This window comes from Setaria italica, chromosome III (assembly GCF_000263155.2).
Source record: "Setaria italica strain Yugu1 chromosome III, Setaria_italica_v2.0, whole genome shotgun sequence".
Taxonomy (NCBI): domain Eukaryota; kingdom Viridiplantae; phylum Streptophyta; class Magnoliopsida; order Poales; family Poaceae; genus Setaria; species Setaria italica.
The window spans coordinates 4,304,755-4,328,030 of record NC_028452.1 but is presented as its reverse complement, the minus strand read 5'-3'; the positions used below and the strand labels follow the sequence as shown (position 1 = coordinate 4,328,030).

The 23,276-nt window shown below is 44.2% G+C and overlaps 4 protein-coding genes across 6 annotated transcripts; 2 read left to right on the top strand and 2 right to left on the bottom strand.

The window, feature by feature from the left end:
* Positions 1 to 1,142: 1,142 nt before the first annotated feature.
* LOC101781695 lies at positions 1,143 to 5,643 on the bottom strand. Of its 3 annotated transcripts, XR_002677050.1 has the most exons (10): positions 4,751 to 5,641; positions 4,376 to 4,431; positions 4,218 to 4,300; positions 3,908 to 3,986; positions 3,305 to 3,415; positions 2,775 to 2,884; positions 2,586 to 2,669; positions 1,848 to 1,885; positions 1,488 to 1,743; positions 1,143 to 1,440 (listed from the first exon to the last, which is right to left on the bottom strand). XR_002677050.1 is itself a non-coding variant. In XM_004960488.4 (9 exons), the coding sequence occupies exons 1-9, from the start codon at positions 5,604 to 5,606 to the stop codon at positions 1,758 to 1,760; spliced, it is 1,425 nt and encodes a 474-aa protein (XP_004960545.1). In that variant the 5' UTR covers positions 5,607 to 5,643; the 3' UTR covers positions 1,143 to 1,757. The 3 variants fall into 3 exon arrangements, 2 of the variants coding, with proteins under 2 accessions (XP_004960545.1, XP_004960544.1); XM_004960488.4 differs by having other exon boundaries at positions 1,143 to 1,765; positions 4,751 to 5,643; XM_004960487.4 differs by having other exon boundaries at positions 1,143 to 1,743.
* Positions 5,644 to 7,702: 2,059 nt separating this feature from the next.
* On the bottom strand, positions 7,703 to 11,898 carry LOC101781300. The gene is made up of 15 exons (XM_004960486.2): positions 11,463 to 11,898; positions 10,666 to 10,807; positions 10,465 to 10,573; positions 10,239 to 10,382; positions 9,935 to 10,039; positions 9,504 to 9,587; positions 9,255 to 9,370; positions 9,061 to 9,162; positions 8,867 to 8,980; positions 8,726 to 8,782; positions 8,573 to 8,639; positions 8,441 to 8,494; positions 8,280 to 8,354; positions 8,138 to 8,173; positions 7,703 to 8,034 (listed from the first exon to the last, which is right to left on the bottom strand). Exons 2-15 carry the CDS (start codon positions 10,692 to 10,694, stop codon positions 7,921 to 7,923), a joined length of 1,206 nt encoding a protein of 401 aa, XP_004960543.1. The 5' UTR covers positions 10,695 to 10,807; positions 11,463 to 11,898; the 3' UTR covers positions 7,703 to 7,920.
* Positions 11,899 to 14,308: 2,410 nt separating this feature from the next.
* Positions 14,309 to 19,695, top strand: LOC101780895 (probable serine/threonine-protein kinase WNK2). Its single transcript, XM_004960485.3, has 9 exons — positions 14,309 to 14,560; positions 14,679 to 14,716; positions 15,673 to 15,900; positions 16,172 to 16,395; positions 16,476 to 16,633; positions 17,792 to 17,972; positions 18,044 to 18,124; positions 18,225 to 18,371; positions 18,457 to 19,695. Exons 1-9 carry the CDS (start codon positions 14,486 to 14,488, stop codon positions 19,266 to 19,268), a joined length of 1,944 nt encoding a protein of 647 aa, XP_004960542.1. The 5' UTR covers positions 14,309 to 14,485; the 3' UTR covers positions 19,269 to 19,695.
* Positions 19,696 to 21,129: 1,434 nt separating this feature from the next.
* On the top strand, positions 21,130 to 22,071 carry LOC101780495. The gene has a single exon (XM_004960484.4). It carries the CDS (start codon positions 21,130 to 21,132, stop codon positions 22,069 to 22,071), a length of 942 nt encoding a protein of 313 aa, XP_004960541.1.
* Positions 22,072 to 23,276: the final 1,205 nt, after the last annotated feature.

Below are 23,276 nucleotides of genomic sequence, written 5' to 3'. Positions count from 1 at the left end.
AGCAGGCTATCTTGACAGATAAGATGTTCACTGCCTCCACAAAGCTTGACCGTCTGGTCTTTGTGGTAGACCGCATCCGTAAATCTCATCGGACCAAAGGGCGCTAGCAGTAGGATTGCGGATTCGAGCACAAGTAATCAGGAGACTACTTACACTGTTGAACGTCGAACGTCGCGAGGTCGACGGCGGAGCATCTGTTGGAGTAGATGCCGCTCTGCTGCTTGGGGTCCAAGTCGAGGATGCGAGCCTCTCCTTCCCGCCACCTCCCGCCGTCTTGAGGCGGCGCGCCTCCTCCAGGGCTTCCTGCCGGAGCCTCTCCGCCTCCGCCGCTCGGCCGGCCTCGCTCATGCCCGAGAAATCCGGAGGCGAGCCGCACGTGCTCACGCATCAAGAGCAAGCGCTCCTCCGCCTCGGCCTTGGCGTGCTTCGCCATGAGCGAGGCCGCTGAGCTCAGGCCAGGGAAGAGTTTCTCGTCGTCGGTCGCCATGGAGAGGAGAGGTCGCTAACAAATCTTGTGACGGATCGAGGACAAGCGCTTCTCCATCGCCTGCGCCTCTGCCCACATAGGCGCCCTTGACTCCGTACCCGCATCCGCCATGATGCAAGCAAAGTCGACCAGGACCCGGACGCCGAACGGAACCTTGCTTCATACCGTCATGATTCCAGCTATCAAAATCCTACGATCGAAATTGCACAGTATGCAACCTTTGCGGTTCCAACGGGCACAGCTCCGATTGACATTACACTAAAGAATTCTCGCAGTTTTACATTTTTTTTTAAGAACCAGCACAAGGTTATGTCCATCTGGTTGTCCTACTCATGCCCGCTAGTATTTTACTCATGTGTGTGTGTATCTCGAGTATTAAGTATTAAAAAAGACGAAATGAACCAAAACAGAAAAAAAAATGTTCATGCGTCAACTACTTTCAGTTTCTCCAACATTTTCAGCGTCAGGCTCTGAACAAAGACGAGTACCTCTGGATAAAGAGATGGATAGGCACTAATGTTCATGTAACCTCATTGCGATCAGTAGGCGGCAGTACAGCCAGGGGTGCCCCTGAGTGACGAGTAACCATGGACATCTCTCACAAACACTCTTGACTATCCCTGTTACATGTTATATTACTGTTTTTCAGATTTCCTTGAATGAATCTTGGAGAACATGATCAAATCAAAGTCATCTTTGTAATACATATAACCCAACCTTTTCATGAAAATGTGTACATATCATATCAAATCAAACCGTCATGTAAGACCTATTGTTCAATCTTTTTTTCATGAAAAAACTGAGAGAAGCAACATAAACAAGTAAACAAAAACTGTCTCTCCATCCCTTGAATAGTCAGCTGACTCAGCTCCGAGGTAAGACTCTGGTGCCCCCCTCAATTGAGAATTGGGGTTTGGTTTGGAAAGCCAACGGTTGAGATAAATGCAAAGAAGCTTCTGTATCTGTGACAATTTCGTGTTCCTCCTCTATGATGATGAACTGAACGAGTGTGCATTTCTTCACGTCCACCCAATCCACGCTGACAGCCTTGGGAGTGAGATGGCTGCCCATTTCAGGATTCAACACACACATCTACTCAAGGTATGTTGACCTAAATTTCTAGTAGTGCCATGGGCGGCCATGTAATCTAGCTCACTGGCACCTTCCAGAAGGCATGGTTAATGCTCATAAATATCCCTTGTTAATTTGTTCTTCCAGTTCATCAAAGTTCCAAGCATCATTGACTTTGTATTCACCTGCAAAGTAAGCGTTACAAACCTTCACAGGGAACAAGTTTTCACTTCATTAGAACTATTGAACACTGTAGACAGTAGCAAAGATACACGGCATCAAAAATTACCGATTGAGTCTCTCCGCAAGGCAGTTAAATGAGCACAGCTGCAGGAAAGCATATAAATTGAATTTAGTCACTGAAATGTATTAGCATGACCGAGATGGAGACGGGTAAGAACATTAACTAAAATGAAAATGAAAAAAAATAGCATGGGGTTATTCTACAATCAAAAGATAAGAGTGTATCTTAAACTACATCCAGAAAAAGAGGAGTAAGCATTTAGGATTTTAAATCTTATTGGAACAAATACTATACACAAGTCAGCTTCAGTAGAATAACTAATAAAAAACTCCAGTCCAATGACATGAAAAATACTAGTAAAATTGAAATGTCAAGCTTCAGCCCATAGTAAGGGACAAGTTTCAATTGAGCAGTTTAGTGTGCATGCCAATTGGCCCAAACGGTACGCCAGTTAAACCCTTCAAGTGAATTGATAGAGAGTATTTACAGGGTGCATAAGCAAGGGCTGAAACACACGAACTTTTGGACCTAGGGTGTTCAATGAAACTCAATACTAGATTGGGCAGATAAAGCAATTTGGTGACATAAAAGGATCACAGTAAGTGAAGGGATATTGCACAATCCTACGGACTCAGACCTTTATAGAACCTGAAAAGTAAATCTGAATGTAATCCTAACATTTTTGTTCAGTTATAGATATTATACATGCTGATGCTCATATATGCAGACTGCACACACATAAGAAAAAGAAAATAAGGCTAATACAAGAATAATTGAACAAACCTGCCAAGTGCTTTCCCTAAGTCTGCACAGAGGGACCGAATATATGTTCCTTTTGAGCAAGTAACTCGAAATATCAAATTCTGTCTGTAGACATCCAAAAAAAAATCATGAGTTCAGACAATCATATAAACACTATCCAGATATGAATCCACTACATATTCAAAGGTAGGAAAAGAGGAAAGTAAGAACCTGTCTTCCAAACTGCGCTCAATGTCAAACTGGTATATTGATATACGTCTTGGTGAAAGCTCTACTGTTTCACCCCTCCTTGCTTTGTCATACATCTTTTCACCGCCAACCTGATACACATTATCAACCACAAGAAAACAACACAACTTATGAACTCGTGATTTCATGGTTGATAAACATTGAGTAATAGGCAGTGTGACAGTACACCGAGATCTAATATTAATATCAAGTTGTATCACGACCAACTATTCCATATGTCATTATTTAGAGCAAGCAGAGTACATAAACAAGTCCTGAGATAATGCGACAACTGTAACCTATATGAACCTTATCTATTTTTTTTCTTTTTTATAGAATAAACAATATACTTCAAGTGGCTTGTAGCTTATTATCCAAAAGTGTAAACTGCTGAGCAGACTGTCATTCATGCATAACAGATAGCTAACAACTCCCACAAACAACTTTAACTTTAGCAACATTCTCTTAAAAAATTAAATGGGAAAAAGGCTTTAGATACAAGGATAGTGTACCTTAATGGCAGAAAACATCGGAGGAACTTGCCATATCTCACCCTTGAATGATGCCGCTGCCTTTCTAATATCTCCATCTTTGATGTGTTCCCATGGTTCCCTCTGGATAACCTGATCATAGAAGGATAATAGGCAAGCAGAATTGCAGAAACACAGATAATTTGAACAAAAGTTGATATAAAAAAATTAAGTAAGCAGAATCAGATTTGCGAAAGCACAAATGGATTTAGATAATCATTTCATGGAAAGGTTGAGATTGCACACAATCAACTAGTGAGATCTAAAAATAGAGTTTGTAATTTCTGACATTTATAAAGAACAAAAGATAGGATTCAATAAATTTTTGCACCGGTTAAGTCGCCAACTAAATGATATGTAGATTATACATGAATATAAGATGATAAACTTCTTTTCAGGATAGGATATTTCAATATACTTTTTCAGTAACATCAAACAGAAGCATAATTAACTGTGAACCTAATAAGTTGGTATTTGGGGTTGCTTCCCCATATTCCATAGTCCATACAATAATTTTAGATCCATTTGCAATCCCTGAATAGAAGAATGTTCAGCAGATCATCATAGAGATGCTAGGATACATACTGGTGAATCTGCATCCCAGGTTGATGTGGCTTCTCCAAGTCGGAAAACACCGCTATAACCTTTAACCATTCCTTGGTAGCTTCAGAAGCATGAAATCATTCATTAAAAAAAAAAGAATTTACAGCAAAGTGCTAGAGATGGAGTGATGATAAATAACGCTAGCATCAGAACCAATTATTCCAGAGTCGTCCATATTTTACTTTATCCCAAAAACCTAACATACTAGAGCAAATTTGAAGTAAGATAAAGCACAGGAATATTGTTCCAGTGTCCACAAGAATAAGCTTCATCAAAAGGTTATAAGGCATACCAATCGACTATTTTGGTTGCTTTTCCTACACAAACAATCAACAATCCAGTTGCCATGGGGTCCAGAGTACCAGCATGTCCAACCTGCCACCAAAAATATTGAAAACACATTCTTAGTACTAAGAGCTAATACTGAATTCTGAAAAGCCCTGATATCACCTTTTTCACTTTGACTAAGCGCCGCAACTTTCCACAAACAGTAAACGAAGTCCATCCTGATTAGCAAAAAGGCGAGTTCAAATGAACAAATCAGGACAGAAGGTAACAGGGTAAATTAATACAACAATGCCCCCAAGCAAATCCAGTCCGCACATTAACTAATTTTCTGCCTTGACAGGATATTGCCATGACTAGCTGTGTAATTGTTGCGCTAATTGCTCACATTTCACAAAAGGAATACATGTGGTGCACCAGATAAAATAGCTAGAACACTACTGCTATCTTAATCTCAGAGTGATGCAACTGGATCGCATTCCCGTGAGAATATGAATACGAGAACCTGCAATGCAGAAAAGGGGAGGGGAAAGGCATCACCTTTGGGCTTGTCGATGAGCACGACGGTCCCGCCCGGCCCGTCCCATCTCGGTGGCAGCTCCGTCGTCCTGGTCACGAGATATGGCTGCGGCCGTTCCTCCTCCCTTGGCACCTCGCGCTTCACCTGCCGCGGCTCCGCTCGCGCTGCCGCCGGTCTCTTGGCCTTCGCCTCGGCTTCGCCGGGGCCCTTCCTCAGAGACCTGAAGAAGTCTTCCACCTTCCTCTCCAGCACCTCCCCTTTGTCGTTGTCGCCGTCCTTCTTATCGACCACCCGGTCCTCTCCGTCGTCTTCCTTTTTCTCGTCGTCGAAGAAGACGAGGCCCCTGTCGGCGTCGGAGGTCGGCCCGGCGTCGGCGGGGACGAATGCGTTGTCCAGCGACTGGTGGGGGAAGTACTTCTTCTCGAGGCGGTAGAGCATGCGGTAGTGCTTGTCCTTCTCCCACGGCATGGCGAAGGTGTCGTGGAAGTAGAGCGCCTCCTCGCGCGCGTGGAGCCGCGGGAAGTCCACCACCTCCGGCCGGAGCTCGACGAACTCCGACGAGGAGGACGAGGAGGGCTTGGCGCCGGCGTCCGGGTCCGGGAGGAGGCGGCTGCGGCGCTTGCGGAGGTACCGGCGCTTGGCCCGGTCGAGCGTCTGCTCGTCTGGGGCGGACTGCGGCTGGCGGTCGCCGCCGGCGTCGGAGGAGGATCTGGGGGGCTTGGGGTCGGCGGGGCGGTGGACGATGAGATCGTAGTAGAGCGGGTAGGGAGTCGCGGTGAGCGAGAGGAAGCGGCGTGGGAGACGGAGCAGCGGCGACGAGGAGGATGGCAGCAGCGCCGCCGCCGCCGCCGCCGCCATGGCTCCCGGTCGAGGCATGAGTTGTTCTGCGCCTCTGCGGTGCGCGGCGTTATCGGTGGGGAAAGCCTCGTGCGGCAGCCCAGCCGTTAGATCTGCAGCGGACGGCTCAGATGATAACCTATTATCTCAGTTCCAGTAAATATTACGTACTTGGCGCGTTTGGTCGGAGTAATTGGTGTGAAGGAATGGTATAATAGAAAAATGATTTTGAGTTCTATAATTTGTTTGGTGCGAGGAATGGAGGTTTAAAATGACAACTGCGCGATACTTCATGATCGGAGTGGCGGCAATTGGATCGTTGCTTGTGCATCTAACAAATACACTCGACGGGGTGCGAGGGAGCACCCCAAAATGGGAGCTGCCGTAGTGCAGGTAAAACTCCAAGGGTGGAGTTCACCGGTCAGGGTTATTTAGCCTCCAAAGAAGGTTGGGCATGTTTGCCCCCTTTTCAATAATTGCACTCTTGATCTTTGCAAATCCAATTCTCTCACATGTTTCGAAGAAAAGCGCAAGCAGAGTTTACATGATACTTGTTAACTAATATTGCTTGTCGCAATATAGTAGCAATAGTCACCCACCTCTTTCATAATTGAGGGAGACGAAGAACACATCGACCCTATGCATATCGCACCACCGCGTCGATTGCATGAAGTGTGGCCGAATCATAGCATCACGGTTGCAAACTTTGTAACTCGATTAAATTGAAGGAGGTTGCGCCTCTCTGGCATATATGGACTTATATGGTGAAAAATCGATCCTAATCACTGGTTTATATTTTTGGTGTAGGTACGTATGCACCCCTACATCCTATCTTATATCCCTATGTAGCTTTGCCCTTAGTTAGAATCATTGATGATGACTAAAAAAGATGTCTAGTTCCAGCCAATCCTAAGTGCTTTGATAGCGTGCCAGTCAAGCGACTAGCTTTCTGTACACCATCGTCAACGACAACGATAGTGTTGCTGCTTTTCATCTGGAGGGGAGGTGTCTCACCGAGCTTGTTGTTACATCGGAGGCATATGCTAGGGTTGCTTAGGATGTTCGTGTCGTTGTTGGTGTTCACCTCTTCGTCAATTAGGTGGCAAAGGCATCGAAGATGTGAGCAGACTAGCTGCAGCTCACATGAGGCGATTGTCTTATCAGGGTGGATGGACAGATGGCAATGCTGTTGTGTGCCATCGTCCATGGTTAAAGCGTTCGGTCGTGGCTTCAGAAGGATGATGTACATTTTGTGCTCTGAGGGTGACGATGTCGACTCTACCATTGTGGAGCTGAGGCGTGGTAGGTGGCCAATGTGGTAGGAATGTGCGGATGGTGGTGCTATGGTGCACAACACTGCAAAGCTTGTACCATTGATGAATTAATATTTCATTGTGTCTATGTGTATATGAAATGTCACCCACCAACGTAAATGAGCAGTAACTTTATAGATGATACCCTTAGATCCTATTTGGATAGGCTAGATCAAAAATTAGCTACGACTAAAAATTAGGTAGCTAAAAGGTAGATAGCTAAAAATTAGTCCAAGCTGTTTGGATACATGAACTAAAGATTAGGTAGGTACAAAGAAAAATCATCCCACTCCTTTTGGAATGGTCCTCCAGCTGTGGATAGGGTTGGAGGTGGGGTGTTCAGTTCGTTTCCATCCATTATATGCTTTTAGCTACTTTTAGCTGTATTGGAAGGGCTAATTGACTATTAACCCTCCAAATTGGAGCTTGAGGTCTCAAACAAACTTTTATTAGGATATCCAAAATCCAAAATATAAGGAATGTTGTAAAAATAAGGTATGCTACTCTAGGTGAGATTGCTCGAGATACCGTGGCAATTCATGCGACAGCGGGGGCATCAAGTCTGTGTGCATGTGTGGTGCGTTTCGTCATCATGGGACAGGCCAACCATTAGATCTGCAGCGGACGGCTCAGATGAAATCAGCGACACATCGTGAAACTAACGATAACGCGCCCCTAGTAGGGGGCGCAAATCCCACTGAAGTTCAAAGAGGAATCGCAGAACTCGAACAGAACTCACAAGCACGATGAAAATCCACGCGTTCAAGCACAAGCGCACAACAGTTGAGCATCAGCAAAATGGGCTCAAGCGACAGGATCACAGGACGCTGCAGAACAATCGGTTGGTATATATATATATATATAGATCAGATAACATCCTCGTGTACAAGCCTCCCATCACAAATTCACCACGCATCTACTTACACAAGGACCTCCTCATCAGCAGCTAAACGCACTCACCATCTATACCTCTATATATCAAGTGGTACCCAGTGTCATCAGCCCACCCAGCACCGCCACCACCATTGTAGTATCGAGAGCTACACGAGCGTGGAGTTTGGAGGGGTGATGCCCATCATCTTGTAATACGCCTTCTCCGCCTCCGCCATCCTCGTCTGGAACGTGCCCCATTCCTTCCTGCACCGCGCCCTCACCTGGACGACAGATAGAAGTGTTGTGAACCCCCAAGAACAACAAGATGACCACAAGGTCGTTAGCGACAGAATTCAGTGACAAGTTTTCAGATAGTAAACGTACCCCTTCCCACGGCGCTTTCCCGTTTTCTGACTGACCCTGTGAGTTATTGCATATATGATGGTAGGGAAAAGGTAAGAAATACATAGTTGCGATTGTGACTGTCAATCTGAAGAAAGTACAAACAGATAGCATTTTTCCTTACCTGGTTCCCAAGAGAAGGAACCACTTGGTGAACTATCCACTGTGAATCAACAACTCCAATCTTTTCATGAGCAGGCTGCACAAGTAATGATCTCATTCATTGAGCACATTCAGGACAGCAGGTTGCTAGAAAGGTAGAACTCTGTCACAAGCAAAACATACCTCCACGCATTTCCTGAGAGCAAAATCAAGGCCCCAACCATGAACCAAGTCATTCTGCACCCATAAGCAATATTGAACAATTATGTAAAGGAGGTTAGAGTGAGGACAGAAGTGAAAGGACAACAGACAAACCTGAATCATATGCCACACACATCTCCATGCATCTCTAGAAAAGACAGGAGCCATTATTTCAACAAATCTGTACATCAAAGATACCAAAGTTAGCTCTCTGTGTAAAGCATGATAATCTGGTGATAATATGATGGGAACTGGGACGACGCATACGCGGCACAAGGTGGAAGATGAGGATCAGAGCACCAGCCCGGTCTCTCCTCTGTATCCCTATAACAGATGATGCTAAAATTAAACACCAGACCTCAATAATAGAATAAACAAGTATCTGCTTCAGATCAGATTTACACTCACTTGTGAACCTCACGGTCACCTCTTCTTTTGGTCATCTGCCATGTTAAACCCCGATCAGGCTCTAATCCAGGCTGAGAGATTTCCAGATTATGCTTCTTAACAAGTTTGATGTACCTGCAATCCAACACCATTATAATATGTAACCGAGTCAAGTCAAGAAGCACTGAGAGGAAGTGTGGGGAATTAAGGCATACTCCTCTGCGTTAAAATGCTCCACCCCAAGGTCCTCATCCCAGATGAATATGTATTCATAAGCTGACACGATATCAGGATGCAGAAATCTCTTGGCATACCACCTAGAGGTGTATGTTGACATACAAATCTCTTAGCCAGCAATTATTTCGAAGCAACTGAAATACAATCAGTACACTAGAGCACAGAAACATACCATTTAGTTTGTTTCCTGACACTTATATGGATGGCTCTCTTTGACCACTCGAATTCATCCCACTCAGTCACCCGACCATCATAGTGGAATAACAGAATTGCAAAATTGTCAGAAAACTGCAGCACCAAGAATGAAATAATCAGGTAGCTGATCTAAATAAAATGCCATATAAGGACCAATGACTTCATTTTCATCAAAACTAGGGAAAGGCATTTTGTTTCAGCTCACTAATGCTATTGGCAAAATTACCTTCTTCACTGCTCTATTTATATTTTCCTTCTGCGCAATTCCGACAGTAAAGGTAACAAGGTACTTTGGTTTGAAGGGCAGGTCCTGTATATTCAAAATCAAATTTCAGCATACAACATTGCAAGCAACAAAATGTGGAACAGTGCAAAAGTTAGGTTCTTCGGTTTGAATCATTTGTCAACACAGCAAAGAATAGTGACATTAAGCACTCTATATGCTTGTAGCACATGTCAAAAGAAACATAAAGCATAAATTTGGAAATGCAAAAAAAATCAAGAAAGAACAAGCATATTATGCTTATAGCACGTTGGAAGAGAATCATCAAAGAGACAGAAACTTAAGTTTTCAGAATACTTCTCGACATGTTCAGCTCTAATAAATACTTCAAATTCTCTTGGAGGAATACGGTGAGATGATGCAAGAAAATATACCTCACTTGGCTCTCCCCACAACCTGCGCAGATGGAAGTCAGACTCTGGTACAACAATACCTGGTGCTAGCCTCTCTGCACCCTTGGGGTTGGTTGGGACATAAATCTAAAAATCATCAAAGGAAAATCTCAGTCAGTAAGAATAAACTAAATATTTGTGAGCAAAATAGTGATCAGGAAAGAGTAAATGACTTATTAACTTCTTTACAAGTATCAAGTATTCAAGGAGAAGGCCGTGTTTAATGGATATCATTCAAACGGCCCATCATGACTAACAAGTAGTATAGCAAAGTAATATTACAAACCTTTAAACTACTGTTTGAAGTTGGTTCGGTACCGTTTCCCCTTGCATTTCTGGCAGAAGTCCAAGCATGATTTAGTATAGCTTGGGTAGTCAGCCCAGAGTTTTTGTCCTCAATGTATGAAACAAAACTAGCTGGGAAGTGAAGCTGGCAGATATCAAACAGACATAAGTATATCCTTACAATTAGTGGAAATATTACAGTTACGTTGACATCATTATCATGATACCTTTGTTATGCTGACAGAAGGGAATGAAATTCCAATGAAAAAGCCAAGGACGGCTCCAATAATCGTTACCATAACAAGCCTCATGCTTTCATTTGGAAATCTAAGGACACTGCAAGCACCAACATGACAGAAAGAATTATGGGCAAAAATAGCGGTCAGGGAATTCATGGACAAAGGAAAGACAAGAATAGGTATACAAACCTACGACCAAGAGTTGCGAGTTTCGCCATGCTCTAGTACAAGGATGCAGCTAGAGGAGCAAGACAGTTGCAACTGACAAATACTAAGCCTCATTTGGTGAGATCATAATGGCGTCAGCTTTGTGAAATCAAAAAAGGGAAGCCTGGAGGAAACACAGACAGTGGCAATCCATAGTCAGAATTGTGTATTTACATAGCTAACGCGTACGGAGCTAACAATTAAGCAGAATAGTTGCCCTGCTACTGCATAAAAAATATGAGCAACGCCCATTACACCCTTTTTCCTCAGTATATGTTAAGTGAGCCTCACAGACAGTAGCATTACAAGATTTTGTGCGTGTAGAATGAACTGCTGCAGAGCAATTTCAGTTTCCCTAGCAATCAAATGCAGACAGCTTGTTTCCTCTACGGAATTACAGGTACTCCCAAGTACGGAGTTGGCACCAGTAGAAACAGCTGAATTAATTGCTGTTTGTAGGACGCAAAACGGCAGCCCCAAATTCGAAACCGAGAACAGCCTATCTATGTTTAATTTTTCTTTTCGCAGCTGTAGCAAGTAGCAGAAGCCCCGTGCATCTGAAATCCCAATCCCAAGACCAACCAAATCACCTACCCGCGGCGCTTAGAAAAACAAATCTTTGTTTTTTTTGAAGTGAATAATAAAAAGAAGAAGAAGAAAAAAGAAGAGATCTTTGTTTGGACGGCGGGACGATATTATACTACAAGTGGGCAGTACGACGAATCGAACCAAATCAAAGCGGAGGGCGGAAAGGCGGAAGCTTTTGCGGCAAACCAAACCTGCTCCGACCTCGGCGAGCTCCCTTGCCGCCGGACGGAGCTGAATCCCCGCGGCGCCGGCCTTCCGATCGAGGGAAGCGGGCGCCGAACGCCCCCGTCCGAATTCCGGCCGATCAGCCGCCGCGGCGGCGTCGGCGAGGAAGGGGCGAGGAGTGGAGCGCGTGGGGAGGCGGGCGGGCAGGCAGGGGCGTGCAGGAGAGGCAGGCAGGCGCGCGCGTATATATGCGTGAGGCGGACGGTGGGCAGGGCGGAAGTCGTGCGCGCCGCGGCAATGTCAGTTGGGATGGATGGAACGGAGGGAGGAGCAATCCGATCGATCAAGGAGGCGGCGGAGGGGGAGGGGAAGGCAACCACAGCCCAAAACCAAAGGGAAAGTTGGAGACGACAGGGAGAGACGCGGACGCCGCCCGTCTCTGCCGTGGCCGTGCCAACAGACCACCACCAAGGCCGCCAGCCAACCCGACCAACCGCGGCGGGCAACCTGGCCCCTCCTCTTCCGCGACGGGGACGGCCGGGCCGTCCGATGCCGACACGCCCTCCTCCATCCCGCCGTCCGATCGCGGGAGCCACACGTGCCACGCACGTCACGGCAGAGGTGCACGGTATGGTATGGGCCGAGACAGCTCCACCATCGATCTCTCGTGTTGGAGTTGGACACAGGCCGGAAGAAGAGCATTATCCATGTGTTGTTGTGTAAAAAAAATAGTAGGTTCCAAGCATTTTTCCTTTTTATGATTTGCAAAAAAAACATTTTTCTTTTGTATGCCCGCAAAAAATGTTTTAATTTTTATTAATGGCAACTGTTGATTGTTTTTAAGGCCAACACACGGGCATGGCAGCACGTTATTGCACAAAAAGGATGGGCTTACATGACTTTCTTTTTCTTTTCATAGAGGGGACTTTGTCTGGCTTTGAATTATAATCATTAAGTGCCTAAGTCATAAACAGTTGGCTTAGTTAGTTATTAGCCATATTATGATGGAACATATTTATCATAATACACAGATGTGTTTGTCCTTTTTAGTTTATTCTAAGAACTATGGTGTCATTATTTCAGAGCGTACCAGTCAGGTCTGTGAAGTGACTTCATCGATCCTAATAGGAACTACAGAGGTGCTTACTGTATTAGGTATGAGGTACGTATGTGTTCATAAAGTTGAGTGTATGTACATAGCGGTGTAGCCATGGGATCATAGACCCATAGGGGCCAAGAGGCCCCCCAACACACACACAAATGCAAATTTTCAATAAAAAAATTAAATATTAACTAAAATTTAAAAAATATTACACTCCCACTAACATTGTAATTTTTAAGTTTACGACGAGTCATTGTATGTACATGTTTTAAAAGTAGATCATTAGACCGTTGATTTTTTTAGTAAAATTTCTATATAAGGTGGTACCATGTATCAAAGCATACCAATTTTCAATTCATTGTTATGATTTTTCCATGCCAAGGCCTGAAAAGCAACAATAATTTATTGCGCAACAAGGACGTCAAAGAAATATCCCTCACATACGGTGCAGATTGAGTCTAAGATTCTAAAAAACGTATAAACGTTCAAAGCCTCTCAACCATTGGCTACGCCTAACATCACACAAAAGGGGAACGGAGATGCAATCTAAAAAGGACGCCACAAGGACAATGAAGAAATCCCTGTATATACACCATAGTACTACCATCAATGCTTAGAGAAATCACGTAGTGAAAAAGGTCAAAGCGTTTGTTCTAGAAATATACGCATTTAGGATACTTGCCGAACACTTAGTCAAGAAAACATAGGAAATAGTCTCAGCGAAAAAGAAAAGAAGAATCACCTCAACCACGAGGCAAGTTACGTGTGGACCATGCCTCTCTAGTCAGATTGGCTAGGTCAAATTCATATGACACGTATGCCTAGTTTGTCTTAACAACAATAAAAATCTAAAAATAAAAGTCTCGAGGAAAGTCTTACATCGTCACTTCGCAAAATACTGCAATCACATGGACACAGGTTGGTCCAATACAGTTACTTCCTTCGTTCCAAATTGTAGGTACGTAGATGCATAATAATATCTATAAATCTAAAAAGATCAAAACAACCTACAATTTGGAACAGAGACAATTTGAAAAGGAGGGAGTAGAAAATATGCTAGACTCCAATACATTCTTGTTAGAAAAATATATACTTGTTATCGTTTATGTCTATACCGTGTTTAAAAAAATACTCAAAAATATACTATATTTTTTAGGGTCCATATATAATTTTTACTCCCTCCGTTTCAAATTGTAGATCGTTTTAGCTTTTTTGTTCATTTAGATATAGTGTATGTCTAGGTGCATAATAATATCTATGAACTTAGAAAAGTCAAAACGACCTACAATTTGGAACGGAGGGAATACCTTTTTAATGAAATTTGATCTCATAAAAAAAAGAAAGTGATCCTGAACTCTAAAAAAGAAAAATTGATCTCACTTACATTCTACTCCCTTTGTTCCAAAATATAGCTACGTTAAGTCTTTTTTTAAAGTCAAATCTTTTTAATTTTAACCAACAATACCTCAAAAATGATTCATTTCAAATAGAAAATGTTACATATTATAATACTTGGTTTCATGATAAATTTACTAACATTATTTTATATTATTAGTTTTTATGATTTAAAGTTGACTTTGAAAAAGTCCGAACGTAGCAATATTCTGGAGGAGTAAAAAACGCTGTCAGGCCAAGAAAAGAAATATTTTAAGGAGAAGAGATAGTGATGATTCTTCCAACTTCCAAGCGACGGAGCCTGTCAGCCTGTGACTCTGACCTTCGTCTCCTTCGCTCAATCACAGACGCCAGTGTCTCTTCTCGTCTGGGTTGGGTCTGAGTCGGGTCGGGCGGGTCACAAACTCCCAACTCAGAAAGGTTGCTTTCCGGCCGGAAAGGGAGCCGACCGCGAGCCCCCTGTGATCCCAATTAAGCGCCCAACCGCGACGTCCCAAAACGGCGAGGCAAGCTCCCTCCCAAACCGCCGTCCCGCCCCCCCTCACCACCGCGATGCCGTCCACGCCGCCGGAGCCGGAGACGGAGCCGGAGTTCGCCGAGGTCGACCCCACCGGCCGCTACGGGCGGGTAATGCCTACCCCGACCACCTTTCTCTGATTCTCTCCCTTCCCTCCCCGCCGCTGCTCGATTCCGCCTCTGATCCCTCGGCCCGCCCCCGCGCTGACGCATTCCGCCCCTCTTGCAGTACACGGAGGTTCTTGGCAAGGGCGCCTTCAAGACGGTGTATCCTTTCATTTCCATTCCGCAGGCCTTTGACGTCTGATTCCGATTTGGAGTCCGCCCCGGGGGACCGTTTGACTTCGAGCTATCGATTAAAGATCCCATTTTTATGCGGTTCATGCCGTGGGGGATTTTGTTAGGTTCTCGGCTCTTTGCTCAGCGATTGCCTGCGCCATTTGGATCGGTTCAGTGCTTTCTGACGCGCTCATCGCCCAGACCAGATGCCTCTATTTGTGGCCTCGTGGGGCGTATGGTACTCTGTTCGTCTGTCATGTGTTGCCTTTGTGTGCAAATTCTGACCCTCTCTTTCATTTAAATACGCAACTGGCATTGCTTTGTTGCGATTTTTTCAGTGCATTGTTCCGTTTCAGTTCCCCCATTTCATTTTTTACCTGCTGTCCTAGGCTCATCAAGTTAACATTTTGGTATGTCACTTCCAGTCAGTGATTTGAGACATGCATGGCTGCTGTAGTTATTTAGCCGTCTTATTTTGTCTCATGAAATAGGCGACTAGATGTGTAATTTTTTTGTATATTTAAAATCCTTTTGCTTTTTATGTGCAGGATACATGTCTTTGACATGTAAGTTTTCATGGTAGCCATTGAAATGACTCAGATACTTGGAATTAACTATGTTTGTGCCACATGAATCTCTATGCATTTGATGCATTGGTCACTTCGAGTACTAGTTTTTAGGTGCTGATAATAGAATTGTTTATAAGTTGCAAAAAGACCAATGCTATTATTTTTTATTTATGGTAGCATCAATGTCAAGTGTGTATGCATTTCGCTTGAAAAATTATTTTGGTAGTCGTGATGAAAAAGCAACGCAACTTATACTTTAAGGTATCCAGACTTGTGTGCTATGTCCATGATATTTCAATCCAGTGATAATTATATTCTGTTATCTGCTCTAATTCTATGCACTTGGGATCCTTGATTTAGATTTTATTGGAATAGATACAAAGCTTTCGATCAACTTGAAGGGCTAGAAGTTGCTTGGAACCAGATCAAAGTTGGTGATTTACTTCGAAACAATGATGATTTGGAGAGGTTGAGATCAGAAGTGCGGTTGCTCAAGACCCTCAAGCATAAAAACATAATAAAATTCTACAATTCATGGCTTGATAGAAAAAATAACAATATAAATTTCATCACCGAGGTCTTCACATCAGGAACGTTGCGCCAGTACGTTCTCTTATGCCCCTTTGATTATAATTGTTGTCCTTCAGATGCTTTCGCATGCTAAATTAAGTAACCAAAACCATCTAGGTTGACATTGTTGTTGTCACCCAATATCCTGCCCCCCTGATGCATGATAATATGTCATGTTTGCACCAATACTAAAAGCATGCAACATTGATATGAATCAAATTAAAACTATATGCATGTTTGGTCTCTCAAAATGCATGACCTTTTCTCTTGCTGAGCCTTATATATATCGCATTCTTTTTTTTAGGTACCGCATTAAGCACAAGAAGGTAGACATTAGAGCTTTAAAGAAATGGTCAAGACAAATCTTGAGTGGTCTTGTCTACCTGCACAGCCACGACCCACCAGTAATCCATAGAGACTTAAAATGCGATAATATATTTGTAAATGGAAACCAAGGTGAGGTAAAGATTGGAGACCTTGGTTTAGCCACTATCCTGGATAATGCACGTTCAGCTCATAGTATTATTGGTAAGGAGTTTGTCTGATCAAATATTCTAATTTTTTCATGAGGCATTTAGATATTCTCATGTGACCTCTATTCTTCATAGGTACACCGGAATTCATGGCACCGGAACTCTATGATGAGGAATATAATGAGCTTGTAGATATTTATGCATTTGGGATGTGTTTACTGGAGCTTGTTACGTTTGAATATCCGTATTGTGAATGTTCGAATGCAGCACAGATATATAAGAAAGTATCCGATGTTAGTTTACTTACCCTTAGTATTACTGTTTTTTTATCTAATCAGTTTGTCTTTATGAGACTCTATTCATGTTTAGTCTACTTACCCTTTGTATTACTGTTTTTTTAATCTACTCAGTTTGTCTTTATGAGACTATCCACGTTCTATGATTAGGGCAAAATTTAGACAATGTCTTATGGCATAATGTGTTATATCTTATCATTACAGTGAACTGAGAACCATATATTATTGTGTACGAACAAAGTACATTTTTCTAATGCAATTTGTGAGACTGCAAACCTTGTGTGTGCTGAAATTATTCAAAGGTGTATCATCAAGATAAAAGTTCTAACTAATACATCTATGCAAAGAACAATTAATGTTCTTGATACGGAAAGATCTTATAGGCTTCAATGGAGGTTTTTTTTTTCTTGCTGAAGTGTCTGTTCATTGTTTGCCAGCATATGCCACTGTGGTCTGAATGAAACTTGAATTTTCTTTTTAAAATTCTCTGCAGTTTTTAAGTGAGCAAATAGGGTTATTCATTAGTGAGTAATGCTGGAAGCACAGCAGGGAATAGAAATTACATTAGTAGCCGCTAGCAAGATTTACTTGAACTGTTGTAATGGTGATGGATAACACCTAAGCCATAGGTGGTTTCACATGTATCCCTGTGGTGGCTGTGTGCTATTCTATATGCCCGTGCTTTACAGCTTTAGTATTATTGTTCATAAAATTACATCAGTAACCGCTAGTGCTTGAACTGTTATAATGGATCGAGGGGTAGTGCCTAGCTGCAGCATCTAGCAATGTGGTTGTCTTGTTTCCTACTACTATGTTGTCTTACCTGCTGTCAAACATATAGAGTCATACTGGTGGATGCCATCATTCTCAAAGAATTCATTTTTTTTACGCAAATCACAAACTAGTTTGTTAGCCAGCAATTTCATGTTTTGGAGGAATAGCTTTTCTTTGCCACCCTTTTTCTTGAGTGGATTGAACACACCTATAGAGTATGCATATATTGGATTAGCTTATATTCTGCTCTATTAAATGGATTTATATGATTATTCATGCCCTGTGTGTCCTAGGAAATCTATGCTTCATCGAATCGATTGTCATAGTACAGTCGAGTGACATTACCTTTTCACTTCGTAATCTCTTGATATGGTATGGCAGGGTGAGAAGCCTGGTTCGTTGACTAAGATTGATGATCCTGAAGTGAAATTATTTATTGAGAAGTGCATTGCCAAAGCCCCTGAAAGACTCTCGGCAAAAGAACTTTTAATGGATCCTTTTCTCTTAGATGTTAGTGATGAAAAAATATTCTATCCACTGCATCCAAATATTAATGCATCAGGTATGTGATTGAATTTGCACTATCTCATGTTACTAATGGAGATTTCAGTAAACTTTCTCTGAAAATGGCAGATACTGCTGGCAGTCCAAAGCCAAGCACAAGTTACAGATATGACAGAGTAACATCATCCAGGGGCTGCCATGAACGCACAGGTATAGTCATGAAGAAGTGTGATGACCTGACAAATGTGACAACAATTTAATGATTCACTGGTTTGAGGCTTCTCTCCTTATACCTTATCGTAAAATGCAGGTAGTATGTCAGATTCACATCCTAATGACAACTATGGACATGACACTGTGGATCCACATGCGTCAATTGGTCGAAGTATCACAGTTGAGAGTCAACGGAAGGATTTGAATACAATATTTTTGAAGCTGCGCATTGCTGATTCAACAGGTTTTTATGATAAAATCTTGTTGAGTTATCATCGTATTGTTAATCTGGTACTTCTCCTCTATCCATTTTTCCTTCCAATGCACAGGTCATGCCCAAAACATCCACTTCCCATTTGATATTGAAGCTGACACTTCAATCAGTGTTGCAACCGAGATGGTCGTGCAGCTGGATCTAACAGACCAAGACGTAACAGCTATTGCAGAAATGATAGATGCTGAGATACGTGCGCATATTCCTGATTGGGCAGCAGAGGAGTCAGTTGACAACCAAGGGGATGAAGGTGCTCATTCTGAGACCCATAGTTCAGAAGATGATGAGGGAACTTCTGAATTACGTAATGAGATTGATGCCTCACAAAACGGCTTTTTTCAAGAACAGCTTCCTTCTGGACGGAAGTACTGGTCGGACTCACCTAGGAGAGACGGTGAAATATCTCAATCAGTGGTGGGGGAGCCTCAAATTAGTGATAATATTGCCAATGGAATACCAAAGAGGAATAATGTAGATGACATTGTGAGCGCAAAAGATAAGGACTACCAATCCTTTGGCTCTTCCATCCACCCTGTGGAAGGTATCTTTGAACGAATATCGTCATCTGTGGACTTGTCCAACTCATCTGTGGTCGACAGCATTTCTAGAGGAGCTTCTGCCAGTAGCAGCCCTCACCTTTTAGATGACGAGCTGGAGTACAATTGTGATCAGCATCTGGTAGCAAGTGTTACTGAGAGGTTAATAGGCTTATTGGCTCAGCAGGAAAAAGAGCTCAGTGCACTGCAAAGGAAGCACAAGGCTGATATAGAGGACATGTTGAAAAGTGTACCTGCAGAGGACCGCGAAGAGACCTTAACTAGGTGCCGCTTGAAGATGGATGAGAAAATCAGAGGCGACAAACTTTAGTTAAACTGTTCCCTGTGCATCTTCCCTGAGTGTTGGTAGATTTATACATACTCACACCAAGGAGCTGTTTACAATTGTTGTTGTGCAAAAGGGGATCTCTGTTGTGCAAAAGGTAGTCTTTTTCATTGTGCTTTTTGATATAATGGAGAAGCAGAAGTGCTTGTGTGTAGGTTTCACTGACCAAGCACTAAATAGTAATCAAACTGTGTGGAGGTTTTTGAAGGCAAGTTGAAGTTCCTGCTCACCAAATGAAATCTGCAGATACCACTATGCCGCTGTGTGCCTGAATTGTTGATAAGGAGTGCCTCCCTTTTTTTTCCTTCCTTTTGTTTCTTTTGTATTTTGACCTGCCAAGGATATACATCAGTGTTTGAGCTGTTCCAAACTTGCAATGACAAAACTTAAAGTGCAATTATTTTCTGGATCACATGGTTCCCTAGGTTCTTAGAGCTGTACCATATGTGTGCACATACTGATGCTTGGTTCACTCATTTCTATGATTGTCTGCACACACACATATACAGATAGATGTATATATTTGTTAATTGCAAGTGTGCCGTGGAGGCTGCTGAAGCTGCGGAGGAACTCTCCACTCCCTGTCCCAGTGATGAGGTAGCAGATCTGGAGTGGCCAGTGGATGATAAACAACCATTTGTGCAACACATGCATGCTCCAGATCTCACATGCATATGCCTGGCTTTGTGCACTTCTTTTCAGTTGTGCATCTGAATCTGTGTACTTGAAACCTGAGGCTCTGCAACCCAGCTGGTTGGGTTAGGAATGGTGTGCACATAGAATTTGGATCTGTGTTACAGTGGGAGTGACAAGCAGGGCCACCCTCCAATGCTATGCTGTCACCCATATCTTGGGATCTCATCCCCTCCATGTAATAAGGGAAGGATGTGGAGACTTGTTGACCACTAGAACTGGTTTTATTTGGGACTAAACAGGCAGCAGGTGAGTGCAACACATATAGCACTAACAAAAGATTACATGTAGCCATACTAGGTTGCCTTGCTCCAAATTGTTACTGCAAGGTATAAAGTGTTCCTCCCTCCCTATGATACACTACTTCATTATTTTTGCATTGTGGCGACTTTCCGATCAAAGTTTTAAATTTGAGTACGCATGTTAACCTGTTGAAGTCGAGAGAGATGATAATCTGCACATCTCTATCTAATAACATGTTGCATTGCATTCATGAAGGTGTTTAATGATGATGGTATGCGCCCCACAAACAAAGCCTCTGTCATGGATCCGATACATGCATGCATCAAACCAATTAAGAAGGATACATGCCCAGATGCACATGAAAACAACAATAGCGACGATTAGGACCGATAGATATCAGTGCTAATCAAGGAGCAATGAACTGAAATGGGCACAGACAAGAGAAACAGAACAAAATCAAATCCGAAATCTCCATGCTGACTGATGTAGCTGTATTAATTATAAATATATATTTTGTATTCAAAGATGTGGTGATGATGATATATATACACATATGCATGCATCCAACAAACAAGCCCATCATCGAACAACACATGAATCCAATGCAATTATTCAGCATTTTGCCTGTATCCAGCCAAGCCGAATAGAATAGTGATCCATGATCGTCAGTTCATCACCCACCCCTGCTATCATACATGTTCCTTCTCTCGCCGCAACAACCTCCTTCCTCCCATCTCTGCAAGAGCCAAGCAGACACCAGAAGCAGTAATATATATATTCCTCTCTTCTCCTCCCCTGCGCCCTCCTCTCTCTCCTTCCAATTCCTTTTCCTTCCCGTCCTCGACTCTCCTCTCATCTCTCTAGCTCGCAAGGACACTGCGTGCTACATGTCGCTGCCGCGGCTGTAGCCATGCAGGACCACGTGTCGGCCTACATGCACCGGAGCGGCGACCAGCAAGGGGCGCCGTCGTCCTGCGACCTCGCCGCCGTCGACGACGTCCCGGCCAACGGGCACAAGCCCGGCAAGGCCGTCACCGCCTCCGTCTACCGCGCCAAGATCGCGGGCCACTCGCGGGTCGTCACCGTGTCCTGGTCCCGCGACCTCCTCTCGCACGCCTTCGCCGTCGCCATCTCCGGGGCCGACGGCGCCTCCGCGGAGTGCAGGGTCGAGCTCCGGCCGTGGCAGTTCTGGCGGCGCGCCGGGTCGCGCCGCGTCGAGCTCTGCGGCGGCGCTTCCACGGCCCCGGCGACGGTGCGCGTGCTCTGGGACCTCCGCCGCGCGCGGTTCGGGGCCGGGATCCCGGAGCCCCGGAGCGGGTACTACGTCGCCCTGGAGGCCGCCGGCGAGGTGGTCCTGGTCCATGGCGACATGCGGCGGGACGCGCTCCGGCGCGCGGCGTGCGCGGCCGCGGAGGCCGAGGCCGTCCCCGTGGCGCGGCGGGAGCACGTGTTCGGGCGGCGGCGGTTCGCGGCCAAGGCGCGGTTCCACGACCAGGGCGACGTGCACGACATCGCCATCGAGTGCGGCGGCGGCGGTGGCGGCGAGGGCGGGGACGCCGCCGACATGGAGATGAGCATCGCCATCGACGGCGAGGAGGCGGTGCAGGTGAAGCACCTGCAGTGGAAGTTCCGGGGCAACCAGTCGGTCACCTTCAGCCGGGCCAAGGTGGAGGTCTACTGGGACGTGCACGACTGGCTCTTCAGCGCCGGCACGCGGCCGGCGCTCTTCATCTTCCGGCCGATCGTGCTGTCCAGCGCGTCGGCGCCGGCGGCGGTGGCGGCGGGGATGCTCGACGGGACGGTGGCCACCGCCGCCTTCTGCTTGTACCTCTACGCGTGGAAGCGCGACTGAGACAGCTACGACATTGCTAGCTGGGTCTCTGCTGCTACCATGTTGTTGATGAGACTGTCTGTCAGCGAAAATGCCTGTGAACCAAAAGTTGATGAGTAAGAAATTTTTTCTTTGATTTTGTAATTTGGAAAAGAAATTACATAACTATTGGATATATATAATTCTTGAAATTAAGCTAAGAGGCCATTGCCACAATCCTGTCGCATTGCATTGTTCAGCAGTAAGAGAGGTCAGGATCACAGTCTCTCTCTATGTGCAGAAGCTACTGAATTTTCTCACCAGGAGTTACAGCAGAGAAGAGCAGTTAACTTTGTACTTTAGTTAATTTTTTTTATCAACAGTTATCTGAGAGTTATCTAATTAACACCAGTATCTGAGAGTTGAGGTAAAAGAAGCAGCAGCAAATGAGCTGCTCCTGGTAGACTGGATGTTGACTTTGTGCATGCTACATATGGACAACAAACTGCTTCAGTTATTTACATGTAAACATGATTGACAGAGAGGGAGATACCGAGCTAGAGATCTTACTGCCAGCACTGCATGATTAGGGAAATGATATGAGAGAGATAGAGAGAGACAGGTGGTCTGCAAGCTAGCCTGCAGTGCAATGTGTTGGGTGGGAGGCACATGGGAGGATGAGACGACAGGGAGTGGGTTCCAGTGCTGCTGCAGCACTTGTGGACGACTGACCTGACTCAGCCTAGCTCACTCATCCAAGAATTTTTTTTTTTGTGTATATATATACATGTTGCCACCGCAAAAGGGTGACAGATTGGATCCACCACCCTAATCCTCTTGCCCCCCACATACAGTAGTTGATTAGTTTTATGTTTATCAGCAGCCACACCAGTTCACATTATTAACCTAAGCTAGCTAGCCAGAGCATCCTATGTGATGTCTTGTATCGCCTGCTGAAAACATGGCATATCAGCAGAGCAATTGATTTCGCAATGAGATTTCTGTGAAATCCTTGAATTCAAATCCAAACTGAGCCTTAATTTTGTTCGTGGAACCAGACAACTTAAGCAAGCTGCATAGAGAAAACAAGGGTAGATAATGCCACGAGCTTGGGGTTTAATTATGCGGTGCCTTTCAACAGAAAATTTGCAAGGCTGTATTTTCCATTTTATTTTATGAGTGTGTATCAGCATCGCCCTTATGATGAGTGATGATCGAGAGTGTTGGTGAGATGCCAAAAGGCTGTA